The sequence below is a fragment of the Bombyx mandarina genome, chromosome 09 (assembly GCF_030267445.1).
Source record: "Bombyx mandarina strain Sakado chromosome 09, ASM3026744v2".
In the NCBI taxonomy this organism is placed as follows: domain Eukaryota; kingdom Metazoa; phylum Arthropoda; class Insecta; order Lepidoptera; family Bombycidae; genus Bombyx; species Bombyx mandarina.
This window is the reverse complement of record NC_143216.1, coordinates 2,678,257-2,705,477: the sequence shown is the minus strand read 5'-3', so window position 1 is coordinate 2,705,477 and position 27,221 is coordinate 2,678,257. Positions and strand designations below refer to the sequence as shown.

At 39.6% G+C, this 27,221-nt stretch overlaps 1 protein-coding gene across 1 annotated transcript; it reads right to left on the bottom strand.

Moving 5' to 3' along the window:
• Nucleotides 1–19,092: 19,092 nt before the first annotated feature.
• Nucleotides 19,093–21,425, bottom strand: noc (zinc finger protein no ocelli). The gene is made up of 2 exons (XM_028171526.2): nt 20,794–21,425; nt 19,093–20,668 (listed from the first exon to the last, which is right to left on the bottom strand). Exons 1-2 carry the CDS (start codon nt 20,878–20,880, stop codon nt 19,403–19,405), a joined length of 1,353 nt encoding a protein of 450 aa, XP_028027327.2. The 5' UTR covers nt 20,881–21,425; the 3' UTR covers nt 19,093–19,402.
• Between the last annotated feature and the right edge of the window lie 5,796 nt (nt 21,426–27,221).

The window sequence follows — 27,221 nt, the reverse complement described above, 5'->3', positions numbered from 1 at the left end:
CTTCATAATTTGATCATGATTAACAGCATAAAATAAGAAAAGAAAAATAATTCTAATTTTAAAATTAAAGCTTACTATTAAAGTGCATTTTTTAGTTTCAAAAGCTAAAAATGTAATGAAATTGAATACAAAAACAGCGGAATCGGCCTTATATTTTTGATAATTGGATTTTTTTTATTGCTTAGATGGGTGGACGAGCTCACAGCCCACCTGGTGGTAAGTGGTTACTGGAGCCAATTGACATCCACAACGTAAATGCGCCACCCAACTTGAGATATAATTTCTAAGATCTCTAGTATAGTTACAACGACTGCCCCACCCTTCAAACCGAAACGCATTACTGCTTCACGGCAGAAATAGGCAGGGTGGTGGTACTCACCCGCGCGGACTCACAAGAGGTCCTACCACCAGTAACAACGATGATGAAACGCGAATATTCGTTGCTGATGTGCTGAGTGAAATGCAGAAGCTTTACGTCTATATCATTCACATTCTTCGTGCATTCTTGATTCTGCACAAAGAGCCGTTGGATGTCACTTATCGATAAATCTGTCTAGTCTAGTACTGAAATCTCTCCGATGTATCTCATTCTGTCTTATTGTAAACTGACATTGATGTAAATGCCTCGCCATCTCGGATATGTAGTTATGGATCGAGACAATGTGCACGTCAAGTAATATCGTCTATTTCATCTCGGCTTCTGAGCTATCTTTTACATATTTACGATCGTTTGATTGTTTTATATATTTTAAAACTAAATAAAGCAAGTCATAGCTAGTTATGTCAATATCCCAGCTATTTATTTGTGCTAAAAAATCATCTAAAGAAATCCTTTGAAATGTATACATATCGACGCTTGAAAGGCAAACGTGACTAAGCAACAATAGCTGCTTTATACATAAATGATAGACAATAACCATATTCGATGCGCAAAAAATATATATTTCTAGGTCTATTCAAATAATTTCAATCCTACAGCTAGATTCGTTAAAATTGTTTTTTTTTCAGGTATATCAACTTTAAATTAGTCTACTGTAAAGTTCACACATTGTCGCTTAGTCACGTTTGCCTTTCAAGCGTCGATATTTAATGTAATTTTTAAATATAAAAAATATATTTCTTGTTGTTATAGTTGCAAAATGCTCTCGAGGTGAGGAAGGGGATGGTATTTAAAAAGATCACTATAATGTCTTTATAGATTTCTTCCGTGTTTCAATAAGATGTTACCTATTTATCTATATATTACAGGTGGTAGGACCTCTTGTGAGTTCGCGCGGGTAGGTACCACCACTTCTGCTACCATGACGCAGTAATGCGTTTCCGTTTAAAGGGTGGGGCAGCCGTTGTAACTATACTGAGACCTTAGAACTTATATCTCATGGTGGGTGGCGCATTTACGTTGTAGATGTCTATGGGCTTCAATAACCACTTAACACCAGGTGGACTCTAAGCAATAAAATAAAAAAATAGATACCCTCACTTTCCTACTACGTCATAAAACGAATGTAATTAAATTAGACCAAAAAATAACTCTAATACCAGTAAATGAAACCATAAAGAGACCGCATAAGAGCAACACTTAAACGATTGTAGAGCTCTTTGATCTGTTCGCGTAATAAGTGTAAAATGAGGGCGGACGCGGCCGCGATAAGTCGGCTGTCTTTGATGCGTGCTTCCATCTGAGCGACGCCGACGTCAGCTTCAATAGCACCGTCTGTATTTCGTCGCCCGACGCCATCTGGTTCGCCAACTTATTTAAATCCAGCTTCGGAATTGATAGGGCCGTGAGTTTTCTTCTCGTGTTCAACAGTTTCGCGTATACGTTACGTATTACTAAATTTAAAAAATAAATATGTAATAGTTTAAAGAAATTAACAAAATACGCTTTTATAGAAAAAAAGCGTGGGGTGATTTTCGGGATATTATCAAAATAACCCTTCTGCTCATATCTGTTCATAAAATATTTATAACTACTGACACCATGCTCCCCACGCTTTTTTTTACAATTAAAAATCATTTTTTCTTACATTATTTTTAATTCAAATTCATTAAAATTTATTTTCTGTTTTTTAGTTGGATTTTCTATAAAACCGTATTTTGTTAGTTTTTTTAAACTATTTTTTATTATTTATTTTTAGTTGAATTTCAGTTTTTTCATATTTTTTTTAATCTTGAATTGTCATCGGTCCTTAATAAGTATACCAAATTTCGAGTTAATCCGACGTTTTAAAGGGGGTCAAAATCATGTTCAAAGATTCCGTTACATACTAACATAAATATGTCTGAAACTAATAAAAGCGTATTAAAAAAGTTTGTCTATATGGTTTTGACGACCTTTGTTCATAAAAAAAGAATGATTTGTTATAAGCTTTTGAGTTTTGGTATCCTAAATTTCAATTTAAAAAATTTTTGTACGAGCTTTGACCACGAGCTTTTACGTTTAAATTCACGCAATTTGGTTACAAGTCGCGTCACTCATACACTTAAAAATTGTTATTGTATAAATAAACATTTAAGCAATAACAACAGATAACACAAACCAACACATTTTTCCCTTTATTTAAAAAACTTTTACAGTTTCATCTTGTATTCGAAAGTTTAATATTGTTAGTTTTTCTCATTGCCTAATCTGTATCACGTCATCGGTGATCACAAAACACCCGATTAATCCGACTAGTGAAGGCATAATCGCATTGAGCTTAGTCATATAAACGAAATAATGAAAGATAATTCGCAAGAACATCGCGTCCAATTCCTGACTAAGAATGAAATCCCATATAACACGACACGACACGAAGTGACAGATTACGCCCCTCGTCCCGTCAAACAATATGATGGAATATGACATTCTACTTTGATGATGTTATTCTTATTTCTATTGATGTTGTCCGAATCAATTACTGTAAACTAGAGGTCCCGCAGTAGTCGAAATTCGACTATAATTAATTGGAATTGTAAGTTTGTATTATGATTGTATTTTATACTTCTATAATCACAAATTTCGCCTACAAAGGCTACACTATAAAATTTTTTTTAGTAAAGACAAACAATATTTAATCTATTCTCAATTTGACCACAGACGTCAAGAACAAAAGTTTGACAATAAATAGTATGCATGCGTGTGTGCGACAAAAACATGGTATGTAGAGTGTAATGTTTTCTTTATTGATTTAATGTATCTTTTATGCATTATTTAAAAAAATATTAGCATTGTGCACTTCTTCTCTATATTCTCTAGAAGTGTGGAAAATTTCATACTCCTCCGTCCGCGCAATTTTCGTAAAAAGGGATACAAAGTTTTTGCTTCACGTATTAATATATAGGTAAGTACGATGAAATACGACGTGTACTTTGAAATTTCGATTTTGAATTTAATTCTCGAATTCGTTATCATCAGTTCCGTATTAATGCGCATCAATTAACACGTCATCAATCAATCCACGTTTATGTGTAACAATTTTCTTTTAAGTTGTATTTCGGATCGGATCCGTTCGCTCATTTCGGAGTTTAATTCAAAATATTTACTTTAATGTACTGATTCGTTCGCTTTAAACTCTCTCCGAGTAAAATGGCCCGACGCACAATCGTTTTTAGTTCAATTATTTTCGAAATTTATTACTTGCCTATGTTCGACGGCACAAAATTGATGAGGGCGTAAAGAAAATAAATGATCGCCTTTCTATATTTACATTCAGCGTATATTACCACGATTTATCATCCGAACGGACCGTTACAGCAATAAATCATACTCATTCACAAATACTTAGAAGCAAACGAACGCACGTCGGCGTAATGAACGAGGTTGGCTTCCGCTCCGGGTTTCAACATAAAACCTTTGAGTTTGGAGGCTGTAATTACATAAACAGGCATATTGACGTACGTCTAAAAGGTAATCATAAGCTAAAATTTATCACGGAGTGAATCATTCATGCATGAAGACAGCTGACAGCGAAGCACATATATTATAATGATCGACAACCTGATGTCGCTTGTCACGGAGGGATAATGTTGTTGCCACATAAATACGGGACGTTCACGGAATTATCGCCTTTAGTTCTCGTGCGTTAAGCAGCCTTATGTCTCCATTGAATGAGTTTCACTAACGACGTTCTTGTTTTAACGGAACTGAAATCTAACGCAAATTACAAAACGTCTGATGCAGTTCAACATGTAAATTTAAGCCTTATACGTGGACGCACAGAATTCATGCCAAATGAAACTGATAAAGTCGCTAACGATATTCATGTTGGGAAATGTGTGTAAGCTCTGCCGTGTCTAGTAAAACGAACTTAGACCGCCAGTCGGTCTTTTAAGGTTTATTTTTGTATGAAACACCAGGTAAGGTTTTAGGACTTTCTTGATGCGTGGACAGTTGGGAGCGCGGTAGCGGAGAGACGTGTCGCGGCATGTCATCGGGACGCAATGAAGATTTATGAACAGAGCGGTACTGTGGTTCACTCAAAAAGGTCACATGTAATCGAGTTTACTTTGTTGATAAATAACGGTAAGTTGCGCATTGAGAAGCCTGTTAATGCTTCAGAAGTTTAGATAAAATGATATTGCCATGATAATAAATATGGTGTAACGTTGGAAAAACTTCAGTTCGTTATTTTGATAGTGAATAAGAAATAGACCACTATATGCGAATTAACCCATAGACACAGCCCACTGAGTTTCTCGCTCGCGATTTCGATCTGGTGGTAGATTCAGCGAAACACTGCTCTTGCTAGGGCTAGTATTAGCAAAGTCTCTCAGTTGAGCCTGTGAGTAATAGAAGGAATAGTCTCTTAGGTTACCAGCGAATAGGCAGACCGTGATGGCTGGTGGTCGTGGCGCCGACGACCGCCGGTCCGGCGTCCCGAGGGGGAGGGTGATGGGAGAGATGTGCTCCGCACTAAACGCTTCACTTTCCCCCCCTCTGCCTCTTCATGAGTTCTGTCTTATGTGACGTTCGGACGCGGGTTGTTGAGCGACAGGAGGCTTTAGTCAGTTCGACTCTGACATGCCCCGCCTTCCATCCCCAGTGGAGGACGGAAGTCTGGCGATTACCTCCTGACCAAAAAAAAAAAAAAACCTAAATTGTTATGTCTAATAAATACCAAAAATGGATTTTTTTGGATGGATTTGCAATTTCATCGTTTTTCAGTTTAGTCGTCTTGGGTTGAATTATAATGTCTTTTCAAACACGAAAGGGCACAACGAAAGTTTTTATTTAAGACGAACACAAAATATACCAAGAAGGAGAAAGTACACAAGAAATAGATAGTCCAAGCAACACAAGCAGTACACGAAACAAAAAGCAAAAATTATAAAAGGCGTAGAACAGAAAAGATAATACGGGATGCGCGCTCGCAAGTCAGATTTCGACTGGTGGCGGTGGATCGGTAAAAATGCGACCGATGTACTAGCGAAATATATCGCCGCCGCTATACTTCAGTTATCGCCTGACTTTGCTTGTGAATTTTATTTTGTTTAGTGTAAATAATGTTTTGTATGATTGTGTGATAAATGAATGTGTTGATATAAAATAAAATATGTATGTGTTGTTGTGTAGTGTAATTATAATAAAATATTATAAAATAAATAAATACATGTGAGTCACCCACATTCAGAATTAAAACCGGTTCGCACACCTGCCTCACATTGAAAATAGTAATGATTCTGGCATCTATAATACAGCCACTTGTGGACTCACAATACCACTAATACATTCTGTATGCCAATTAAAAATAGAAATGCAACTCATCATTTCCTACAATAGTGCTGTATTCACTCAAAGAACAACAAATATGTAAATTTCAACTCCACTCCTGCGACATCAAACGCAGTATCGCTCAAAGATCTCATTACACATTTATAGGGGTGGCCCGGATAAGCCGCTTGTCCTGTGGTTCTACGAAAACTGGCTTTCGGATACCCTGTACACTCATCGTGATTGTACAGTATTTTGTTGGAACTCCTGTCCTAAATCTACTTGAAAGCTTAGAGTGGTTATACTTTTAGAGTTGTTCTCCCTGAGTATGGTCATGTTACTTCAGTCACTTGAAAAACAACTGTAGGTAATATTATGTATAGTTAATATTATAAATAATACTTATAGTTAATATTAAGACAATATTTCTTCTGAAATCTATCTATCTATATATATATATATAAAAATGAATTGCTGTTCGTTAGTCTCGCTAAAACTCGAGAACGGCTGGACCGATTTGGCTAATTTTGATCTTGAATTATTTTTGGAAGTCCAGAGAAGGTTTAAAAGGTAGAAAAATAAGAAAATGCTCGGAATTAAATAAAAATAATAATTTTGTTTTTCCTTTGATGTGGGGACACAGACGTCAGACGAATCCTTTTGTTTGTTTTATGTTTATTTTATACAAAAGCTTAAGTCTTTTATTTATCGATTGAGGCACTACGAAGTCTGCCGGGTCAGCTAGTTTTCAATAAAAAGGCTACTACGATCTACTACGAAAATATTTGTCCTGAAATTCACACACAATATCTGTGTATTTTTTTCGTTTTTTTTACTATATTGTATTGTTATTACGTTATATGTTTGTAAAACTAGAAGAAATAAAATCTAAATATTTTATTTTTTATCGACAGCACGAAAGTTCGTAGTTACTAAATAAATGAAAAATAATCTTGGTCGATAAAGAGAGGAGAAATAAAATTTTATTTACTAATAAAAAAAAATCGATTTAGGTATCAATTACATGTCATGATACACTTAAATGGAATAATGAATTTTTGCTATAGATTGTCGAGTCGTGGTACTCTTTATGTACTTTTTTTCCTATCTAATTGCTGGTAGTTTCAATGGTCTATTCCAGCTACGTATGGCTTCGTAGGCGGCTCACGAGGAGCAACCCCGGGAAACCGCTAATACTAGCCCTAGCAAGAGCAGTGCTTCGCTGTATCCATTACCTGATGGGAATTGCGAGCCACTGGTAAGATCCACGTTAATAATAGGTTAAGTAGTGTAATTGTTCATATGTATTCACTGGTGGTAGGACCTCTTGTGAGTCCGCACGGGTAGGTACCACCACCCGCCTATTTCCGCCGTGAAGCAGTAATGCGTTTCGGTTCGAAGGGTGGGGTAGCCGTTGTAACTATACTGAGACCTTAGAACTTATATCCCGAGGTGGGTGGCGCATTTACGTTGTAGATGTCTATGGGCTCCAGTAACCACTTAACACCAGGTGGGCTGTGAGCTCGTCCATCCATCTAAGCAATAAAAAAAAAATGTATATTGTGAATAAAATTATTTCCTTACATTATAAGTTAGATTAGTATTCGTTATTGCGTTGTTTTGTCGTATAGTTGTAAGGAACATTGTATACAATCTCAGTACTTTGTCTTGTTTATTCGTGCGCACATGGCTTATGTTGCAAGCCAGACTTTGTTTCTTTTTGCTTGTGTTTTTTATGTATCTTTTTAGCTTGTGATGTGTATTGTGTGCCTAATAAATAAATAAATAAAAATAAATCCGACGAGATTTTAATTTTTTTTTATTGCCCTAGGAGGCAGAGTAGCATACGGCCCACGTCCTGATGGTGAGTAGTTGCCGTCGCCCATGGACTTCTACAATTCCAGGGACAGAGCCAAGCCCCTGCCTACCTTAGTTTTTATATTTTAAATTGCCTTTCACCCGTCAATATGTAAGAATAAGATAACAAATTAAGTTTTGACCGCAGAAACTTCCAAATAAAATGATCAACAGGTTTTTTTTATTGCTTAGATTGGTGGACGAGCTCACAGCCCACCCGGTGTTATGTGGTTACATATAATATATATCCATAGACATCCACAACGTAAATGCACCACCCATCTTGACATATAAGTTCTAAGGTCTCAAGTATAGTTACAACGGCTGCCCCGCCCTTCAAACCGAAACGCATTACTGCTTCACGGCAGAAATAGGCTAGAAATAGAAATACCAGAAATAGGTATGTTTGGTACATTTGCCGAATCAGTCGAGGAGAAGGAGGGGGGAAAAACAGAGGAATCCAACAATAGGAAATGCTACATGGTTCAGCTGGCGACCCGGCCACATACGTAATTAGCTACGACATCTCACAATCGCGCCAGCCCAATAAATTTCAAGTTAAATTCTAATAATCTCAATTAATCTAGCGTGGTGAATTAAAGATAAAGAAACACGTGTGGCACTCGGGGACTGCCGCGGTAAAGCTATTGCATAGCATTTTTTATCAACTTATGCAATTATAATTAGAAAATAATAATTTAATATTAAAACAATAATAAAATAAGACCACGCTATATTTATAAACATTAACAAAAGCAACTGTCCCCTTCACACTCATAAGCTAGACCACGCGAGAGAGAGATGGGCAGACTTTTCACGATGCGCATGCAGTGCGACGTCACGCCGCGCGCTTATTCACAAACACTACCCAAGGGCAACGTATGAATATGTTGAACGCGAGCTATATGGTAGGTGGAGTGGGGGTGTTAGGTTTTATTTTCGTTACGGAATTTCTTGATTCGATCGCCGCGCTCAAAGCCCGCGATGAAAGCTATGCAATAGCTTACAAATAACTTTTTATTAACACGTTTTTATTAGCTTAGTATGTATGTATGAATATTTGTTTGTATGTAACGAAATCTTTGAGCTTTGAACGACTTTTCAAACAATTTCAAAACGTCCGATTAACTTTGAAAATTTGCACATGTATCAAGAACCACTAAAAATACAATTATGTTTAATAATCATTACAATTTCGATCTTATTACCTGACGAGCATCCATAGGATAAAAAAATATAGATTAATTGTTAGTTCGGTTTGCTATTTAAGCGCCTTTTTAAACTACATAGATTTTATATCAATTATACAAAGACAGATTTTTTTTCCTACCTAAGCTGAGAGCCTTGAGAGGCTATATCAGCGTAGCCTTAACTAGTAGGTGAGCTCACGGGGCTCAAGCCTGATGACGTTGCTAACAAGAACCCTAGCAAGAGCCGTACTTCGCAGAATCTACCACCGGATCGGAAAGGCGACCCACTGAGAAAATCCGGCGAGAAACTCAGTGGGCTGTGTCTGAGGGTTAATTTACTCGTCGAGCCCTTCGTTGTAAGCGACGAGTTCGACGAGAACGATGACCGGTGCTTGAGGTACCTAAAAGCACCGTTAGTGGATCGGGAGGATTCGAAATGACATGTTTGGAGCGACGTTGACTGCTTTCCATTCTGTCCACAGGATCGGGAAAGGCAGATAAATTAAGTCTTACCGCATCTCTTGCAACAGAATCGTAGTTCGCTACGTGATTGCTTATATACAAATAATTCTCTCTACTGCTACGTCACCCTCCATCGTATTCACTATTCACATCCATTAATAAAACCGTACAGATGATAATCATAATAAAAATATATATTACACTAATTCAAAACTACCGTCCTTCATTATAAATGTCGTCGTTCAAAGGGAAAATTGATTTACAACACTGCATTACGCCATTATTTTATGACGCGAGAACGCCCCGAAATAAAATACTAACAAACATTCAACCGGCATCCACGACTATTACGCTAAAAACCGCTTTATGTTTGCGTCAATTAAACGCCACTGTAGCGCCTCTTCCCTGAGCCGTAAAGTCTAAAATGGTGTGATTTGTTTTTTGTTTTAGATAACACAACTTGGGCCGCAACCGTCATAAAGCGAATAAAATATGAGGCACAAAGAATAAGCGCTCGTATAAGCGCTGTTATGTCTGTCAACATAAAATATTGTATCCTGTGAGCGGGAAATAGGGCTGTCGACTTGTGTGAATCGTTCACCGGGATTATAATCATGTCAGGACCGGAATTTTGGTTGATGGCAAACGTATTTCGATTCATTCGGGAACGTTTCAATTCTCTACTTACCTAATGAGCTTTAGTGTTTGAACTGAAAGTTTAAAATGGAAATATTCCGTAATGTTGTTTCTGACAGTAATTTTGAAATGTTGACGGATAATGTGACAACTGGTTTTAGCTTCACTTATAACAAATCCGCGGTAAATTTTCGCGGGATTAAAGTGATCCCGGTAAATCGATGAACTTGCAGCCCTAGCAAAGAGTCTCGACTCAAATTGTGCTGCCTGTATTGCGCCATTAATCTTTGTAATGCACCGTGTGAAATGGCAGATGAAGAAATTGCAGCGCTTACTCCACGTCGTTCGAGTTTGAATTATAATATTATAATATATTTAGGTTGTGAATTATTTTAACAAGTTGAAGCTGTGTTTTGTTGGAACATCACCAGAAGATCTGTTGTAGTGTCTTATAAAACTGAAAGTAATAATCACTGATGTTCTTAAGACCCTTTCGCATCATGCATCCATCGCAGTAATATCGACGATTTATATTCCGAACCTACGGTATGTCTGTTCTATGGCTTTGAGCCAGCTAAGGTCAATGGCCAAGCCCACTGAGTTTCTCGCCGGATCTTCTCAGTGGGTCGCGCTTCCGATCCGGTGGTAGATTCTGCGAGGCACTGCTCTTGCTAGGGCCAGTGTTAGCATCACCCCGGTTTGAGCCCCATGAGCTCACCTACTAGTTAAGGTTACGCGTAAATAGCCTCTCAAGGCTATCAGCTTAGGTAGGGAAAACAAGGTCAATGGCTGTGGGGGTAATCACTTATCATCTTATGAAACTGTTCGTTTGTTTTCGATAGCCAAAAACATATTCTTATCTCGTAATTCGATTTGTATAATTATTATATATTTTTGATCTAAATGGGATTAGCGCCCAGTCCAATCAGCGTTAAATGGTCATCAGCCTCTAGATATCAGAACGTAAATGTCTCAACTATGTAATGACTGCCTCACCCTTCAATTCCAAGCCGAGAATCTCAATAAATACCCTTGCGAACCTCACAATACGTCCTATCACCAGTATTATTCATATTACGGAGAAACATGAAAATGCAAATAAATATGTACGTAACCAGACAAACAGCATTTACAATTACAATTCTGTTCAACTGAAGAATGAATGTTTTTGTTTTGTTTAAAAAATTCTTTCCACGGAATTCCGCATGTCACCTGTAGTGGATATAACAATTACGGATCATTAAAATAACATGACAATGTGAACTCTACAAACTGACACGTTTCGCGGCAGACGCGACTGGTTTTTTGTCTCTACAAAAGTAAAATTGGACGTAAAAAGTATAATTAGACTTCAGGCGACATTACGTACGTTCGATTGTGCTAAAAATACGATGCTATGCTCGACATTTAAATTTAACGTTCCACAATAGGTAAGCAAAAAAACTCACATAACAATTACAGTTGCAACTCAACAGAATTGAAGGTTTTGTTAAACAATAGGGTGATATAATATTTAGTTATCTCCTTTAAACAGGATATAATAATATACATGGTCCCTTTGTTTTAATTTTTTATTTATTGCTTAGATGTGTGTACGAGCTCACAACCCACCTGGTGTTAAGTGGTTACTGGAACCCATAGACATCTACAATGTAAATGCGACAAGCCTTGAGATATAAGTTCTAAGGTCTCTCTCTCAGTATAGTTACAACGGCTGCCCCACCCTTCAAACCGAATCGCATTACTGCTTCACGGCAGAAATAGGCAGGGTGGTGGTACCTACCCGTATGGACTCAAAAGAGGTCCTCCCACCAGTAAGTACGCAAATTATAATTTTGCGGGTTTCATTTTTATTACACGATGTTATTCCTTCACCGTGGAAGTCAATCGTGAACATTTGTTAAGTACGTATTTCATAAGAAAAATTGGTACCCGCTTGCGGGATTCGAACACCGATGCATCGCTACATACGAATGCATCGGACGTCTTATCCTTTGGGCCACGACGACTTCAAAATTATTACGTTTAGGAAAACGTACAGTTTATTTCATGGCGGTTAATTAACGCCGCTTATTTAACATCAGAGGAAGACAAATATACCAGAAACGAAACTTCGCTGCAGAAACCATAGCAGACACTGCTTAGGCCAAACGAAGGCCCAAAAATTGTTTGATCTACTGTTGTATGGTCTATAGCTTCAGTCAGATTGATTGACGTTACAGAGCCCTCTTCATTGGCAGACCGATTTAAGTGGAACTTGATACTGACTTCTGTCGATTTCACGATCAGTTAGTGTACGCGCCGACTTTTTTTATATATGTATATTTTTATATTTACTAACGATCACGCCACGTTAACTGGTCCCGTTCTAAAGAACTTGTGTTACAGGTACCAGATAACGGAAATAAATGTAAGATTTTTATTATACACATACATATATATATATAATATACATCAATAACCCTGAAAAAGACATTTTATATTTATCACAAAAATATCATCTCTTGGTGGGATTCGAACCCGCGACCCCCTTGTGTAGTGACCGTGTCACTTACCACTACACCAGACGGCCAGACGTTGACTACACTCTTGCAACATATTAATGGAAAAATTCATACAAACAATTTTGTTCTAATCAACCGATACCTAATTAACATCCATACAATTTATCCTTACGGTTTTTTTTTACATCGGAAACACGACAAGAAAATGACTCGATAATTAATCCAATACTCAATAATGGAGCTGGGCAAAAAAATGTTCATTAGGCGCAACAAGCGTTCAGTGTTATTAATATTGACGTTATCAAAGGTTTATCTTAAGTCAGGTGGCTTTCTATTGCGTAACAATGTTAATTGAAAACTTATCTTGTATCTACAATATTTAGAATTCGAATTGGTAATGCGTAGATTTTTTTTTCTTTATTATTTCGTTTTCTGGCTAAATCGAAACGTTTTGCGGCCAGACTATTACCGGTAGTGCATTATGAGCTCGCAAGAAGGGCCACAATAGACAATTGAATACAACTACCTGATGATCCACTGAGAAGGAATTACATAGGCTTGTTAGAACGACAACAGAGCTTATAGACAACCCAATCGAAGCATCCAGGTGAGTGACGGTATCCACTACAACTAAAAAATAAAGCTTAGGTCATTATCTCCAATGCTCTATACTTTTTTTCTGCCTATCCTGATAGCCTGAGATGCTATTTCAGCGTCGCCCTAACATGTAGGTGAGCTCACGGGGCTCAAACCGGAGTGTTGCTAACACTGACCCTAGCAAGAGCAGTGCATCGCAGAATCTACCACCGGATCGGAAACGCGACCCACTGAGAAGATCCGGCGAGAAACTCAGTGGGCTTGGCCATTGACCTTAGCTGGCTCAAAGCCATAGAACAGACATACCGTAGGCTGTGGCTATAGGTCTACACTATAATGACGTCACACAAACGACCTTTCACCTTGTACCCTGTTGACATTGTCGTGTGTTAATTAAGTTTTACATTACGCTATTATGAAACCAACAAAGGCATGTTTCATACAATGAATAATAACAAGTTCATTAAGAGTTTAATATTCAGCTAGTTTTTGAGTGGCTCGCAGGAAATTCCATTTTAAAATGGCGTTTAAATTTTGATCCTTCTTCTCACCATAGAATGTATTACAAAGGGGCACGGGTAGGTCAACACCTTAACTATAATCTAAATTAAGTATTTCAGTTTGAACCTAAGGAAGTGTGGGATACCCGATAGCTATGGTTGTGGTCATTCAACACCAGGCCAGCCTCAAGTTCGTCTGCCTAGAGCGATAATGATATTGTTATAATATCCAAACTAGATTTATTATTAATTCTATTGAAGATACTTTCAATCTTGATTTAAAGAGACTGACCGAGTAAAGACTGACTGTCCAGGGTTTTTTTAGGCTTTTAACGCTAAATACGATTATTACTGGCACCATAGTCTGTCACTTGAATTTTTTTGGGCGTTGTGTCTGGAAGCAACTGTATCCTGATAAAAAGTAAATTCGACTAAACTAAATAATTTGACATGACTAATGAGTGATGATGATGATGATGAAATAATTTGTGTCCCATTTACATCAAAACTGAATTGTTTATTGCCTTTGGCGACAGCCGAGCATATTCTGATAGTGAGTGGTCCGTAGCTTAATGGTACAACCAGGTTGCTGCCTACCAATTTTACCGTCACACTGTTATCTCTACAGCGACCTCTGTCTCAATATCTGTCTCATCAATAAAAGAAACCGAAAGTGTCATCAAAATACAATTCCATTCAAAATACAAATAGAGAATTGGTACAATATATCTCTATTTGAATCTTGGAACTGATTTTAAAAGAGATTAGGATCGTCAAGACAAGAATAGGCTCACAATGTGGACTGGTGGTTTGTATTAGGATCGCATCATAAGACCCTTTGGTTCGACACGAATTGTCACCGTGAGTATCTGAAACTGTCTGTAAAGGCATTAATTAAAAAATAATGTCAAAATAAAAAAAAAATAAAAACAATCTGACTTGTTTTAGACAACAGATTACCGCTGTCCACATTGAGTCTTCTTCTCAGACATACACTCCAGGCGGGGTAGTGGTGGTTATGCATGTCTTATTACTTGGTTGCCGCTTTTGCGAGGCTTCTCCATCTCTCTCTATTTGTGGCGGTACGTGTACATTCAGTAAGGGAACACTAGATGACTTAATCAAATCTGTCCACCTTTTGAGTGATCCGCCCACATTGATACTAGAAGTTAAATCGACATTACTTAAGAATAGAATACTATCCTAAAAATCCTTACATTTGAGTCCTTCATGGTTGAAGCAGAATGGTAGGGTGAACCTAAAACTCGCAATGAACTCCGAGTGATTATTTGAAATTGAGAAATTTCGGAAGTTTTGCACCCTGTATTTTGGGTGTCATTTGAAAACACATCTCAGGACCTAGAATTTTATGTATAGCTCTCGATAGTATTCATTGGTTCTATGGACTTGAGCCTTCATAACGCAGGGTATACTTTCGCCTACCCACATACATCTCCTTGCGTCGTTCTCCTCACTACTAAGAGTCGTGACTCCCCGTTGCATCAATCTCTCTTATACAATTGTTCTCCATCTGCTGCGACCCTTGGCCTTGTCGAGTTTGATATCCGGACAAGATCGAATTTGGTCTGACCATCCTGCCCATCACCACTAGCTGCTCGAGATTTTGACCCTGCTTTCGAGCAATATGTCCAAAGAACTCCAATACTCTACGACATAAATGTTCCCCAGCACCAATAGCTTGAACATTTCGTCAAGAGTTCGTTTCATAAAGAGTAATGATATAAGAATATACATTTACTATTTACATGCCATGTAAGCTTCACCGTCGCCAAGATAAGATAATAAAAAGATCTATATTTACTCACATAAACTTGTTCAGTAAGATCTTTATCGTTCATTCATTCGTTCTTAAGCTGCGAGTTTTTTTGTGGACCATACAAAAACATAATTCCATTTGATGGCTCAAAAATTCTCGAACACCCCAAACACTGACACCCTTGCGTTGATAATAAATTGTAGCTTATTGAAATTTATGATGTTTCTGGATATGCCACGTGGTTGCATTTGTAATTCGGAAAGTATTTATGTATCGCACCTTTAGAATTATAAAGACCCAACCGAAAAATTGCATTTTTTTTAAAACATCTAATAAAGCTTTCCAAACGAAAAGACATAGAGGAAGAGGGTGTAGTGAAAGAGACCGATGGATAACTTTGTACTCTTATAAGCTACTTTTAGTCATTTGATTACTAAGAGTCGCTGAAAAGGTTTGTTACAGTTCCATTTTTTAATTAAAGTCGAAATCCAAAAATTTCGAAATGGGGTCTCTATAATTCTAAGGGTGCTAATAATCTTCCTCGTGGCTATACTCTTGGCGGAGTGGTTGTGGGCGCCATGTGCTTAGTGGTGACTTTTATTACCTTAGAACAATACATACATATTACTGACACGACCTTACGGATCCATCGGATCCAATAACCTTTGCATTAGACGCTTTCAGTTCTAACACTAGGAGCAGGCTTAGGAACCCCGGTAACCGTACTCGTCGAACTCGACAAAGAGTTCGACGTGCAACCTAACCCGTGTATCAGCTCGCTGAGTTTCTCGCCGAATCTTCTCAGTGTGTCGCGAATCCGATCCGGTAGAAGATTCATTCGCAAAGCAATTGTTCTTGAGTTGTTAGGTCTCCTTCGGAGGCGCTCGGGCAGTTGTTAGCAAATCCCACCCCTCCTGGCTGAGCCTTTGCTCACCCACCTATCCTGGTGAAACTGGAGAGGCCTCAGGGCCACCAGTAATCCTTCAATCATAAAAAAAAATATTATATCGCCCAGTATTAAAAGTCTATTCATAGGAAGCCAACATTCTAAGACCTAAAGTTAAACGCTCAAGCATATTGCATTAAGGCTTCTCCACCTTTCAAACTGAAATCCATGATTGCTTCTTACCAGAAACAGATTCTATGTTAACAATCACAGATTACATCAACAACAGCAGCCCGATTCGAACCCGCGTTCGACAATACCCCACCCAGGGTAAGCCGAACCCTTGCCCCTTGAATGGGTACAAAGTACCCGGCATACATTATTCAAACTCTGACTATGTTAATTCACATCACCTTGTGTTTATGCTAATCATAATTGGTTATTTCTCTGCACGGATTACGTGTATCTCTTATCTTAGATCTCGAGCTCGCATCTGTCAAACTTAATAACATCGTGAGAGGCCGTTCGTAAAGAAATCCGATGTGATATTTCAGGGCGGAGCCTTAATAAAATCTACATTATTATCTCAATTAACATCTCAAGATTTATGCGTCCCCTTTAAAGTTTTTAATGCGATCATTAATCACGGGAGACGTGTAAAAACGTCATTTACGGTGAATTAATATTTTTATTGTCACATTGGCATTTCGGTTTGCATTTTTAAATATTGTAAGGGTTAATTATGAATACATGCATTTAATTATTTTTTTTCCTTTTGTTATGTGACTTTTGAATGCCACTCTGGATGATTTCAAACTAGGTTTTTTATTTTTATTTTAGAGTAGGTTTTCGTAGCGACTACATCTGCGGTAGCGTTGGTGTTCATGAAGTAGCTAAGCTAAGATGATAAGATGCAGGAAGGTCGTATACGATGGTACAGCCACACAAGCTATATGCCCCCAGACTACCTCGGAAAAAGACGCCTCCACCTCTACGTACCAGTCCAAGTTCCCGCGGTAGGCTCAAGAAACTGGGTGGATATGGTAAAGGCAGCGGATGCCAAAGACCTGGCAAAGTGAAGGAGCTTAAGTTGGAAATTGGACCCTGGTATTAGACTGGAAAATTGCTAGGAAGAAGCAGAAAGACGAAAGATGCTATGTGGTATTTGTCTGAGAGAGAATTGAGATAAACTTTGATAAAAAAAAGATTACTGAGCGAATACTTTTGGTTTAGGGCTGTTTTTTTTTATAATAGCAAATAATAGTTGTTTGTACGATAAAATACAAAAATAAAATTAAAAAATACAGTTGATAAATAAAACATTCGTATATTTCATCTTCATACTGAGTCAGTTTAAATTTATAGTCATTGAACTGACACTTCGTCTTTTTTGCCACTCATATAATAACAGTCTTTAATTACACACTAATAATGATTGTAATTAAAATGTAAAGTGGAGAAGTAAAAAAAACTACAAAGAAACTATGTTCATTTTAGTTTGAGTAACCGCTAAGAGATGGCGCAACGTGTACTGAAAATTAGAAAATGTAACTTCGTCCCAAAAATAAGTCAAAAGTTTGTTAGGACTTCATATACTTACTATAAATTTATCAGAATGAAGAAAACATCATACCTTAATTAGTTTCTTTTCAAATCATCTTGTCAGATCAGAAAAAGTAATGATCACAACATGCATACCATCAAATATCGATATAATTTGAAAAATGTTGAAATCTCGATTGTTCAAACAAAAGATTCCTTCTAGAGCTGAAAATTTTAATGCTTCGTGAAGATGCATGGTAAATACCTTAACCCGCCATTATATCATCACTAAAAAATTGTATTACCTCCTCTCATATTTTATTTACAAGTAAATTAAAATTTCCTCAAAATAAATATTGATCTGATAAAATAAGATGACATTTTAATGTCAAATATTAAAATTAATTTTAATACTTGCAAAAAATTTAAATCTACAAGACCGGATAGGATTAAAGCTTCTCGCGTTTTTTGTAAAATTAGTTACGCCATTTAAATAAATTTATTCAATCATAATGATATTTTATCATCAATATTTCATTTTTATAGAGGCGTGAAAGTTTTTTTTTTTTTTAGAAATCACTAATCTAAATTTGTGAGTGATTTAAAAAAAAAAATGAAAACACTTTAATAAAATGGAACTAATTATTATTTTTACGGTTCTTTAAAATCATTCACGATAATTCTTAGTGATTCCCGAATTCCGTGCTCACAATAATAAAGATGAAAGTGAGAAAAGTAACATGTGTAATATCGTCGACCACTTGGTAAATTTTTAAATAGCGCCAAGAAGACTTCGAACCTCCCTATATAATTTAAAAACCGAAAAACTGTTTGTGTCATGTTATTATTCTGACACGTACCGCGCTATCATTCGACATTTTCTTTTCAATGCACAATGCTGTGTCATTAACTGTCGCCTCTGTTTCACGTCACTATACCACCTGTCCACCGGCCTTTCCGTACAGCCAATTATGTTTTTGACAGCTGAATTCTCGACATGACATGGGCCTAATCAAAATAGCATTTATTTAAAAAAAAAAAAAAAAACTTGACATTAACAAAGCTGACAGCTCACGGTTTCGTTATTAATGAGTCTCAACACCGAAGCGTTGCGTGTACTTTTTCTTTTTACGCTTTTCAATGTAATAAATTATTTTGTTAGTCGTTTTTTTTTCTGTATTGCGGGCGGTTAAAAACTAAATTCGTTTGATTACGATGTGATTTTATTACGTTCTAAACATTTTCTCGGCGTTGATTGACGTCTCTAATGTAAGTTAGGTTTATTAATCAATCAATCCGCAACGTTTATTACTGAACAGCTCTGAGAACTTTTGTTTGTTTCCATAATACACTTTCAAACTTTATTATTTGCTTTTTATATTTTTTGTATGCGATTTTAATGTGCGCCCTCTTGAAAAGCAACGTTACATAGAAAAGAAAACAAAAATATTTAATATTCGGTATGTAATATTATATTTCAAATAATTCATTTTAATTAAACATAGAGATTATTTACACACAAAAGAAAAAGAAAAACATTTGGCTGTATAATCCTTACGATTATCCAATACTCGCAAAGTATCAATCATCCTTAGAGAACACTTAGATAAATAACTATCATTAAATTGCACTAATCACTAAATTTGTCATGGTGCGTAACGCCGTCCACTGAGTTACTTTATTAATATCACAGAAGAAAATTGGACAATATAAGTATAGTTTAAAAGTTCGTTCGGTCCAAGTTATCACTTCACTTAGTTTACTGGTGAACGGCTGCCGCCCCAAGTCTCTGTCCATACATGGCGTAGGGAGAATAAAACGGTCCGAGCGCAGGGTTGAAGGCACCGTATGGTGAAGCACTGAGGCTGGCCGGGAGACCAGCTTTTGAGTAAGGATGGTATCTACTCGCAGAAAGTGGGCTGAGCGGCGCCGTCGGGTATGCGCTACGAAGACCGGCAGTCGTGAACAGTGGATTAAATTGATTTAAAATGGACGCTTGAGTCGATGCACTGGTCGATGGAGCAGATCCGTCGGCTGTGTGGCTTCTCAAGTGCTGTAACAATTCCTCGGAATTTCCAAACCGCTTGCCGCAGTAAGATTCGCCGACGATCCAGTTGCAAACGTAGGGTCGGCTCAGCTGGTGGTACGGCAAACTACTAGCGGCAGCCCCTTGCTGTGACAGAGCCATTGCCATTGCTAAGTTGTACTTTTGATGTTCGCATTGTGTGCACCCGGCGGGGCAAGATCCATTGCTCATTAACAGATGGTGGTTGTTGACTGAGAACTGGCAGCCGGTGCAATATGGATCTTTGCAGACAGGGACCAGTGTCTCTCCCCCGGCAGCTGTTTTAACTCTCGCATATCCAAGGTATGGATTTGCTGAAGATCCGGGAAAAGCAGCTGCGGCGGCAAGCATAGCGGCATGATGAGCATTGAATGGTGCTCCGGCATACGGTGTTCTGAATGCCGGGTTTCCGTGCTGCTCCAATCCAGGCGGGCAACAAAGTCCAGAGAGCGGATTAAATCCCGGTAATCCGGGTATATTCTTGAAAGCGCCCAGATGATCCTTGCCGTGTCCCAAAACCTCTAATCCGGACCGGATTATAGGGCTTGTTCCAGATGAACTGGCTGAAGAAGATTTTGTTTCGTTTGAAGGACTGTTTTTTCCATTTTCACCACTGGGCGATGTTGATTTACGTCCCGGGGTGCTCTTTCCAGATTTCTTGTCTTCGGAACTGTCCGAACTAGCTTTGGAAGAGGGCCGAGTCTCATCCGGCTTTTTTGTTATAACGTTTGCCTCGTATGGCTTGAACGCCAAATGTTTGCTTTCCGGAGACGATCGCGGCTTGTCTTGTTTCATTGTATTACTGTTTGGTGACGAACGACTTATTATATCACTGTTATTAACACTGTTCACTTTTTTCTTGTCGTGTGGCGGGAGCAGCGGCTTTGAAGGTGTCGAGTCAACACCAATTTGGCTGCAGGTTTGCGCTAGAAGCGCAAGCGGGCTTTTTTTCGAGTCCAACTGTAACAAAACAAAAACACAAAATTAATTCATTTGTTTTCAAAAAACTTATTATTTATTACATAGTCTTTTTTTAAAATGATAATAAATTAGGTATTATTATAATATTATTATTTTTTACTTACAGTGGACGGAAGCGGTGCTAAATAATCTGGTTGTAAGTACTGGTTGGGATTTGTAGCCATCATTCCACCGTCTTCAAGCACCACCATTTGGAGATAACTTTTACTATCACTTTTGAACTTCACGATACAATCACGTAAGGGAGTTTAATTTAGTGTACACTTTGCAAACGGAACGCAGACTGAGCAAGTAAGACACATGTGCACGCGGCGACGTTCGAAGCGACTGTGAGCGACTGGACCCCACCAAAGCTCGACTCGCCTCCGTACCCCGCGCCCTCGTCGCGACAGATAGAGACAGCAATACGCCGAACCTCCGCCAGACAGAGAGCGCTATGTCTCACCGCTGCAGCGCGCGATCGTAAAAAATAAAGCGGAAACGACACATAGCTGCATTGCGGTAGGGGAAAAAGGAAAGGCGGTATGTTCAGCAGTCGGGTGCGGATTGAGACGTGCGATGGCGTTGGTGGCTCGCCACCCATGACGGGCAGCGCTTTGAGTCGCCGCTGCGAGCGTGACTGCCGCTCTACCTGGCCGAGAGTCGCGTACCACGCTGCTTTTTGTTACGTGGCACTTTTATTACGTCCCCGACGTCTCGCAGCGTCTCTCTTTGAGCTCCGTAGCACTTTGCTGACACGTTCGAAACTACTTACGTTTTTACGAGCTTTCTTTGTTCCGAGATGCACCCGGTGTCGGTTCAAAGGGGCCAAATTGATCCGTTCCCGGGAAAACGTGTTTCCGTGAAACCGTTTGATGTGTCAACAAGTCCGTTAGACGTTTACGTTGAAACTCGTTAAGCTATCGATAAACATTTGTTTGACGATATTTCACTTTATCGACAGCGTTAAATCTATAACGTTAATGTTAATCCGACACTAAAACCTGTCAAACACGGTTTCGGTCCGTCGGACCCTCCGTAGCGATCAAATTAAATATGTCAATTTGGGAACCCATATCAACAGCTGCGAGCGACGGCGGCGGGGCCCTTTAGAAATATTGCTTATTGTGTCCAAACAAAGATACTAAGTATAACGTATGGGCGGACGACAGAGGTTGTAAATAACCCGGCGGGTTGTAATATATTTGACAGTGCGCGGACACACGAACAAAAAACATGTTTATTGCGAGATGGGGTCTGGTTCGGCCCCGGCGGCGGCTCGGCTCTCTTCTATAAATTAGCTCCGCGAGCATTTTAGTGTTTGTTTAAGGCTACGGAGGCGCCGATGGCCCTCGCCCGTACTGAATAACGTGTTTCGTGCTATTGGAATATAAAACAAAGTGCAAACGTATTACGTTACGATTTGTCTCAAAATTACAAAAGCTTTAACTGAAACATGGATTTTAAAAACAAATTTCTTGTCTTGATAAATTCTGTTGATGCTCGCTGAGCCGTAATTGCAAACTCAATTCCGATAACACGGTTCATTAAATCGTATTGTATGTTTTCAAGGAGAATTTAACGCGTCATCAATTTTAACAGACTTCTACACGATTTTCTAATTCTCTCATAGGGCCTAACTAATTTACAAATAAACTGTGGACCTTATTGTAGATCTAATCCGAAAATATTGAAGCTTTAATTCTGTCCTGCTGATTCATTTTTTTTTTTTTTGTTTGACAAATCGAGCATCACTCAAGTTTTGTGCTGGCATAGATTCTTAGCAGCTTAACCTAGGTACCTTAAGTAACTACTACTACTCTTGACCGCAAATAGAGAAGTAGTTATTTAAATCAGTATAGAACAAAATGAATCTTCACTAACTTACCACTTTTACAAATGAGATTTCGACCTCATTACTCAAGGTGGGTGGCGGCATTTTAGTTGAGTTTGTCAATGGGCTATGTTAACCACTTATTGGCAGGAGGGCCGTTAGCTCGTTCACCCAAAAATGCACAAAATTTGAAAAGATGCCTTTAAGTTTGACTTCAGCAAGAGAAAAATCCTTATTACGATATATCATGTTAATGGTGATCCTGGATGATAATGGAGCTAGCTTTGGCCGTGTGGCTTATGTAGTCCGGGATCTATTCCCAGTAGTTGTGCCAGTTTCAGTTGAGTGTATTTCCAGCACTCATAAACCAGGACCTAACACTAGTTTAGACCCGTCGTAAGTTTAGCTTCCAAAAGGTATAAACCTTTTAAAATTTAGGAAGCGAAACCTATTTCTCTGTTCGCAGATAAGCCATGCAAGGACCCCTCAGGTTCGCTAAGATAACGCGTTATTGTTTGAAGCGGATGCGGCGAGATCAAAGCGCTCGCACAAAGCGTTGCCGCCGATACCAAATTACTGTTTACAAACGCTGTAAAAAGCTTGACGGGGCCCATGCCTTGCTTTGATCTGCTCTGTTACGGTTACGTTAATGACTCATCGATAGTTTGAAGGGTAGAATAGTTGTGCTTAGATAGACTTGGCGCCTTCGAAGGGATTCATAATTCGTATGTTTTTAGATTCGGTAAACCGATTTCCAGTCGAAGCTTGTTGAAATATGACCACATATCGAATATATTTATTACTTCCACTGAGAAACAATCAACTTTTTTTTTTTTTCTTTTTTTTTTTTTTTCTCCTACCTATGCTGATAACCTTGAGATGCTATCTCAGCTTCTCCTTGACGTGTAAGTGAGCTCACGGGGCTCAAACCGGAGTATTGTTAACACTGACCCTAGCAAGAGCATTGCTTCGCAGAATCCACCACCGGATCGGAAACGCGACCCACTGAGAAGATCCGGCGAGAAACTCAGTGGTCTAACCAGTCAGCGTTCGTGTTCAAAAAGTACAAGAGCCCAAGAGCCCTTATAAAATACAATTGGCATTGAATAAAAGGAATTTGATTTAAATGTATTTCTTTTAATAGACCAATTGAAGATATTAATTTGTAAATATATTTTAAACATCTACTTTATTTATTATTTAATAATTAATTGAAAAAGTCATCCCTTTTTAAGAACGACATAATTAGTAGCATAAAGAGAGCTGAGACGTTACATACCTCAATAAAATTAACCTGCGACATAATACTCACTCCTTTCATTTTTCCCTCGAATTTTTCCATCCATTTTTGTTAGTCATGACTATCACGCTTTGAGTTAAAATTATAAAAATATTTTGAGGGTATGAATAATATCATTACAAAAATGTTTTTTTTAAGGGATGTTATTACCTGATAGCTTAGACCTTTATTTGGGTCATGTCTTATTTTAATTTATATTCTTATTTTTCTAAAAAATGATAATATGGAGTGAAATGAAATAAAATGAACTGAAATGAAATGAAGATGATTAAGTTGAAACATTAATCAATTGGCAATGATGTTATAGTAAAAAGAGGTAGATAAGTTACTTGAGTTCGTAATGTGGCGCCGTAAAACTGAGCTAATTAGCGAATTAGCGCACTCAAGCTTAGTCTCGTGAAAGCATTAGTAACGTTGACTGTGTTTTTTGTTCCGCGAAATTTCTCTAAAATGCCGTCCTGTGTTATGCGACACTGTAGAAACTATACAAGTAAGACTCCCAAAAGTCTAGGGATGACATGTCATGCGTAAGTATTAATTTTAAATTGATTTGCTTTTATATTGTTTAAGAAATCCAAAATATTAGCTTAAATTTATTAAAAAAGGCTCGAGTGCGACGGCATATACTCCGGTCACAGAGTGTAAGAGAGATGTCTGTCAAGATTAAAAAGAGTAATGTAACAGAAAGGACATTTCCATGATATTGCCTACACATTAGCTCACAACAACCGAGAAATGAATTAACAAATTTGATTTTATTTTTAAAGGTTTCCGGCAAATGAATTAAGGTGTAACCAATGGATAAATATTGTACGTAGACAAAGACATGAAGAGGATTGGCGGCCAAATAATAACGAACTAAATGAAAATAAAAAAATAAAATTATTTGTCCATTGCTGTTTTATTTCTTAAAAGAATAGCAGGAGCTCATTTTAAATATTATTATATCAATTCTACTTACTAAACCGTAGGCATCAAACAATTTTATGTTCATTCTGTGACATTTTAATTGTTAATCTATGAAGTAAGTCGTGACATCGCAACGACACTGCGTAATATATCTATTCCGATTTGAGCAACCGACGCGCGTGGACGTGCTCATTGTTTTGTCGGAAGTGACTACCGGTGATAATAGATCATTGTTCGTGGCACATCTGTGGCCCAAGTGTTTCTCGGAATTTGTACCTGCGCCTAATTGCAAGGCATTGCCGCCCGGGAACTGTGCAGTGGTTCTATTCACTCTAATTCTATTCTATTTATTCTATTCACTAAAATTTCTAAAATTCCTAGAATCGCTTCGGCCAATTTAGTGTTACCGACGCAGGGGCCTCGCCGCAAGGCGAGCGCGTGTTTAAGTCCCGGGGCCGCCCCCCCCCGGGCGAAAATCACGTAAAGATGGAGGAAAAACTTTTCATCGACTTCATTCGGGAAAAATATCCGTCAATCGCGCCCGAATTCGAAGCCTATAGGGCCTCATTTGGTAAATATTCTCCCCCGCATCTCTCGCCGCCGTCACCAAACATGCCTCGCAGGCATGCCTCGCGTGCCCCGCCGCCGGTCCGTGTTCAAGCGCACGTACGCACGCCGCCGCCGTAGCGTCTAACGCCCCCGCCCCCGCTACCCCCGCGCCCGCGTCAATCACGTCAGTTTCGTCCGTCGCGACCTCAATAGCGTCTAGTTCAGGCTCCGATACCGAATCGGAGATGGACTTCGAGTCCGCGACTAGCCCTCAACCCGGAACCTCGGATGGGTTCCAAACTGTAACGCGCGGTAAAAAGCGTACTCGCGTCGTGGAGTCCCGGAGCTCCGTGACGAAGCAAACCAAGTCCGCGACCGCCTCCCGACCGCAGGTAGTCGTAACGCCGGAGTCGGACTCCGCCCGCCGCGTAACCCCACCGCCGCGCCCAAAAACCGCGCCCGCGCCTAAAACAGTTGTCCCGCCCCCGCTGATACTCCAGGAGAAGTCAGCGTGGAATCGCGTATCCCAGGCCCTTCAGGCCAACAAAATTAATTATATCCATGCGCGTAACGTCGCGCATGGGATTCAGATTAAGGTCGCAACGCCGGGCGACCATAGGGCCCTCTCTGCTTACCTCCGAAAGGAGAACATAGGTTATCACACCTATGCTCTTCAGGAGGACCGCGAACTCCGCGTAGTGATACGCGGAGTCCCCAAAGAACTCGACATAGACTACGTAAAGGAGGATCTGATCGGTCAGTCCCTCCCAATAGTTAGTGTGCACCGGATGCACAGCGGACGCGGCAGACAGCCGTACAATATGATTCTCGTCGCGCTAGAATCAACCCCGGAGGCAAAGAAAAGAATCTCATGTCTCAAAACGATATGCGGCCTCTCCGGGGTCACCATCGAAGCCCCCCATAAACGTGGTACTCCCGGGCAGTGCCACAGGTGCCAGCACTATGGCCACTCAGCGCGTAATTGCCACGCGCGCCCCCGCTGCGTGAAATGCCTCGGCGATCACGCAACCACAGAATGTTCGCGTGTTAGGGAAACCGCGACGGAACCCCCAAGCTGTGTCCTATGCCTTAAGCAAGGGCACCCGGCAAACTACCGCGGATGTCCTAGGGCTCCGCGTAAACGCCCGAACCACCCAGCCCCCCGAACCGTCGACCCAAAGACTTCGGCGCCTTCAGTGCCGAAACCAGCCTTCGTACCGGCTGCGGTTCCCACCGTCTCGGCGTGGAAAAAACCGCTGCCGTATACGAAGGAGGGAACACAAAACGTACCCCAGCCCCCGCCTGCGACACGTCCCGCGCCTCAGCCCCTGCTCGCACCTCGCCCCGCGCCCGCGTACCGCCCCCCGCAACCCTCTGCCGTCAATGACTTCGCGCTCGTGCGCGACTTCGTCACCGCGGTAAACTTTGACCGTCTGCGATCGTTCGCAGATGCTATCCGTAGGTCGGTAACCCCCGAACAGCGGCTTGCGGCCGCTTTCGATCACATGGACGTCTATGAGTCCGTATCCCGTACGCTTTAAATCTTTACCGGTTATCAATGGCGCGAAACGGTAGAGAAAAACTTTATTCCCTTAAGTTGGCATTCTACAATGCTAACGGACTCGTGCGGCAACGCGATCAAATATACGAATTCCTCCGCGACAACCTAATAGATATTCTGTTAGTGCAGGAGACCTGCCTGAAGCCCTCGCGTCGTGACCCGAAAGTCGCGAATTACGTCATGGTTAGGAATGACAGACTCACCGCCTCCAAAGGCGGGACTGCCATTTACTATAGGCGGGCCCTGCACGTTGTCCCTCTCGATACTCCCTCGCTCTCACATATCGAGGCGTCAGTGTGCCGTATCTCGCTGACGGGACACCAGCCGATCGTCATCGCATCCGTTTATCTCCCCCCGGACAAGCCCCTCCTGAGCAGTGACATCGAGTCACTGTTCGGCA